General features: G+C 36.9%; 1 protein-coding gene across 1 annotated transcript in view; it reads right to left on the reverse strand.

Moving 5' to 3' along the window:
• LOC107737293 (polyadenylate-binding protein 1-like) overlaps nt 1-2,796 on the reverse strand; it is a 14,960-nt gene extending 12,164 nt beyond the window's left edge. Inside the window, exons 1-3 of the mRNA XM_016548759.1 lie at nt 2,160-2,796; nt 1,103-1,296; nt 906-1,023 (exon numbers count right to left, since the gene is read on the reverse strand). Coding sequence (XP_016404245.1) covers nt 906-1,023; nt 1,103-1,296; nt 2,160-2,352 — 505 coding nt within the window. The 5' untranslated portion in view covers nt 2,353-2,796. The remainder of the gene's footprint in view (nt 1-905; nt 1,024-1,102; nt 1,297-2,159) is intronic.
• Between the last annotated feature and the right edge of the window lie 2,366 nt (nt 2,797-5,162).

A 5,162-nucleotide genomic window follows, 5' to 3' on the forward strand; every position in this document is an offset into this window, starting at 1 on the left:
TTGTGCATAATTTGTGTTTATGTAACAGCTGTGGTGGTGGTTACAGCATACATCTCGGACTACACTTCCATATGGCATCCTTCCATTCCATATCCGTTTCATTTTCGGAAGGTGCGATGATGGGAATATGCGTGTCATCAATGCATCCAACCACACCGGAAATTCTAAAGGAAATTCTAATTATTGGGTTACTTCCAGAAGTCGCCGCAAGATGTTATCAAGTGAACGTCAGCAAGGCATACCTTCGTTACAGTGGCCTTACTAATGTGCTCTGCACCCCCGATATAGAAAACTACCAAATAAATATGCATGTGGATTAGGGCTGTCAAAAAAAGTCGAATTTCGAATATTCCAAAAATAAATTTAAAAAATCCACATTTTAAGTCCGCGTCAGCTGTAGGCATGGGACGATAACCTGTTTCAAGGTATACCGCGGTTTGGAAAAGTCACGGTTTCAAAACCACTAAAATTTCCCGTTATACCGTTCCTGCGGTATGCGCAGTTTTTTTACGTGTCGTCAAAGACGGAAAGTGCAGGACTCCCTCAGTTGTGTGCAGCGAAGAGCGTAGCGAGTCACACGACCCTCCCCCTCCGGTTGGTGCGAGCGGAGTCAGCTGTGTGTAGGACGGCCGAAGGAGATGAATCCCTGGAACTTTTTCCCCGTCGAAAAAGACGAAGTCTGAATTTTTCGGGTAACGTAGACTAACCATGTTCCGTACACAACGATATTTTAGCAAATGGCTGCAACATAACAAAGAGTGAAAAATTTAAGGGGGTCTGAATACTTTCCGTACCCACTGTAAATAAAAAAATAAAGCAGTACATGATGTTTGAGACACATTTAGCACGCTTCACTCCAAACCAAACACAGCTTAGTTCAATGCAGTTAATTCAAACACACACTTACACTTTGCGGTCATTGAGCAACATGCCGTTCATTTTCTCAATGGCTCTTTCTGCAGCCTCATGGGTCTCAAAGTGAACAAAGCCGTATCCTTTAGAGCCGTTCTCATCGCAAACCACCTTCAGAGAGAGAGCAGCAGCACTGAGCACGAGCACAAACGCCACAAACATGCATCTCACTGCAAACACTCGTCTTTACCTTGCAGGACAGAATGTTGCCGAAGGCAGAGAACGTGTCGTAGAGGGCCTTGTTGTCGATGGACTTGTCCAGATTCTTGATGAAGATGTTTCCCACGCCGCTCTTGCGCAGTGACGGGTCTCGCTGGGACCACATGATGCGGAGGGGCCGGCCCTTGATCACGTCAAAGTTCATTGTGTCCAAGGCGCGCTCGGCTGAAACGGTTAAAAACATAAGCGTAACGAGATTGCCAAATATGCTTACACACACACACACACAGAACTTATCTTGACACGTCCAATACACACAATTTATATAAAACAATAATAAACATCTGTGTACATAAAATTTACTATCTTATACAATTAAAAAAAACATCTTAAAAGGGGTCATATGATGCGATTTCAATTGTTCCTTTCTCTTTGGAGTGTTACAAGCTCTTGGTGCATAAAGAAGATCTGTAAAGTTGCAAAGACTAAAGTCTCAAATCCAAAGAGATATTCTTTATAAAAGTTCAGAGTCAGCCACGCCTACCTAAAATGGCTCGTTCGAACACGCCCCCACATACCTATATAAATTAATATTTCTAAAATTGTAAACCTATATATAAAACAATGTATATAAATATTTTAAAATAAATATAAAATTATGTAAAGTATATCTAAAAATATATAAATAAATGATACAATTGATATTATAGAATATATATTTTATATAAAATATAAAAAATGGTCGAATATAAATATATAAAATCATAATACATTAAATATAGAATATATAAAATACATCATTTAAAACATAATAAAAATTGTAAGTATAAAAATATATATTTCAAAAAATATATATACAGACAATATATATAGTCTGTATGTATATATATATATATTATACACACACGTATACATGCATACAGACTAATATATATATACACACACACACACAACGAACATATGGAAAAGTATATAATACGACTACATTAAAATATTGTATACTTCTACATATACAAATATGTTAGCTCTCCGGTTTTTAAAAACAAATATCCCGAGCAGGATCTGAGACGCAGCGGAGGTTAGCTCACCGTCGGCGGGCTGCTGGAAGTTGACGTAGGCGTAACCGAGCGAGCGGCGGGTCATCATGTCCCTGCAGACCCGGATGGAGAGGATGGGCCCGGCTGGACTGAACTTCTCGTACAGCATGGCCTCGGTCACGTCCGAGTGCAGATCGCCCACATACAGAGAAGCCATCGGGTAACTGGGCGCGCTGGGGTTCATCTTCACACAGCAGAGCGAAGAGCTGGAGACGCGGACCTGATTGAACACACGCGAACGGACGAGACCAAAACTGCTCGCTTTCCTCCTCGAAGACCGTCACACGGTTAAATACTCTTAAAGAACAGACTCAAAGACGAATTAAAACGCGTTTGGTACCGATTTGGCGTCGATGTTTTGGCGGTATCGATGATTAAAAATCTCCTCAGGCCTACTGCGGTGCTGCCCTGCGATTAAACTCCTCAAACCTGTCCGCGGATCCTGCTTCACCGAGGTCTTCGGTAATAAAAGTTGAATTTTTGTTGGTATTTTTTCTGTTTTGTGAATTTTTTTTTGGGTATTTTTGATTTTTTATATAAGATGTGTGCCGAGGCTCTGAGGCACACGCGCTCTCTCTCGCACCGCACAAGAAGGTAGGGGGAGAGAAGCGGAAGTACGTCTCTGAAGAAGGCGTCCTCGCCGGATGTTGCGTGAGCTTCCTTTATATCTTTACGTAAAAGCAGAATAAGAGTCCGCGGGCTGATAAAAGTATGATAGAGTACTGATATATATATATATATATATATTATAGATATATACTCGCAATTCTGAGAGAGAGAAAACAGAATTATGGGAAAAACCAAGGGGAAAAGTCTCAATTACCTTTTTTTTTAATGCAGTGGAAGCAGAAACAAGCTTCCATAGTTTTTCTCGTTTTCTTTTAATAAAAATACAGCTTAATTATGATCTGCAATCAGTTAGTCTCTTTATTTCTCTTTGTTTTTATTATTATTCTTTATTTAGCTGTACTTACTAATATGTCACTTGTCATCTAAAGTGACGTACAGTACAGTATTTATTCTAAATAAGACAGTATGTTCTTATAGCACACTCTTTTTTATATTTATTTTTGCCTTTATTACAACAGGACAGCTCAAAGCTGACTGGGAGCGAAGTGGGAGAGAGATTTTCTGCTCATTATTTGTCTCCTCTATATAATGTTTTGGCAATATTGTACTTTAATGTGGAGCATGATGTGTGGTATTGTGATATTAAACAAAACAAAAAAAAAACGCTAAAATATAAATGTCTTGCGAAAAGCAAACCAGGAGAAAAAACTACGGTGGCCGAGAAGTGCAAAACAAATCACAATTCTGAAAACAAAATAACAAATTACAAACGCAAATGCAAGTCTAAAAAACAAAATAACAATTCAGAAAGCACAACAACAATAATTTACATTTTATTTTTCTGCAAAAAAATGGTTTTCTGCAAAAACCTTTCTGTCGAGTGATGTAAATACATTTTATAATAGTTTATTGTGCATGCATATTATATTTAAAGTTGCTTAAGCGAAATCAAGGAGTTTATAAGACTGGTTTGTTCATTCTTTATAGTGTAGACATGTAGAACATATCCGCGTTTGTGCATCAATGTCTGTAATGTGTGCTGTAGGTGTGAAACTTTTAGGAATCTTATCCGAGTTGTAGGCTAGTCAATATTGGTCAGTCAGTCGTGATCCGCGAATGAAACTGTGACCACAAACACCATTAACTTAAGTGAATTATATGGCAATAATCAGCAATATGCTTTCACACAAATAACTTTATTTTTTGAATGTTTCAGTATGTGTTGACACAAATGACTTATTTGAATTTTTCAGTGATACAACATGGCACTGAGGTGTTAGAAAAGAAATGCGTAGAGACGTTATTGCTTGGAACCGATTAATCGGATTTTTGAACCGGTTCAATGAGCCGATCTGTCCGAAAAGAACCGGTTCGCGGAAATGAATCGGACTTTGCATAACTAGTTGCCAAGTTTTCACAACAAAACCCGCCTAATTGCTACTCAAAACTGGCCCAATCGCAATTCGAGGGGGTCCCACGGTAAAAATCGCGTTCCGGGGGATATAATTCACGTTTTTTTGGCGGGGTTCCCCTGATAAAACTCGCATTCCAGAGGCTAAATATCACATTTTTGGAGTCGTTTTAACCGAAAACAGTGTTAAAGTAGTTCACTTGGCAACACTGAGAGAAGCGGAAGTACGGCTCAGAGAAGAAGGCGTCCTCGCCGGATGTTTTTTTTTTTTAGTTCCATCACATATAAGTACAAGGCAGATATAAAGCAATGTCGTACAGTTTAAAGCATGTAAGACAGAATAACAACAAAAAAACATAAAATGAACATAAACATAAATATGAAAAAAAAAAATACCAGGACTATATAATAGGGCAGTTACATACATTTGAAAAACTTTAGAATTTTTATTGTTTTTATAAGTTTCTTATTTTGTGATCTCATATTAGAAAGGGTTTCAAAATATATTTTAAGATCAGGGTTACAAAAAGCGATATATGATGGTTTCTTTGGAATTATTTTTGACATGAATATAAAACTTTGCTAAGATAATTAAGAGATTAATGATGGAATTTTGTTTGTCAGAAAAATATGGGTTTTGAAAACAAAGTAAAACATCATGAGGTTCAAAATTAAGGCTTTTTTAAATTATGTCTATCTTAAAATCAATCCAAAATGAAATATAAAAAGGGCAATAGAAAAATAAATGTTCAATTTCTTCAACTGATATGTTACAAAAGGTACATTCATCACAAACACTATGAATATATCTGCTAACGGCTGCATTTACAGGATAACATCTGTGAATAATTTTGTAAAGTACTTATTTTTATTAGAAATAACATATTTATATGGTCATGTCCAAACGCTATGCCAAGATATACAATGAGGTTTAAGTCATTTTGATTTACATGGAGGATTAATAACACATTTATTAATAAACAAATTAATAATAAATAAACAAATGTATTTAC

Source organism: Sinocyclocheilus rhinocerous, unplaced genomic scaffold (assembly GCF_001515625.1).
Source record: "Sinocyclocheilus rhinocerous isolate Xijiao unplaced genomic scaffold, SAMN03320098_v1.1 scaffold11825, whole genome shotgun sequence".
Taxonomy (NCBI): domain Eukaryota; kingdom Metazoa; phylum Chordata; class Actinopteri; order Cypriniformes; family Cyprinidae; genus Sinocyclocheilus; species Sinocyclocheilus rhinocerous.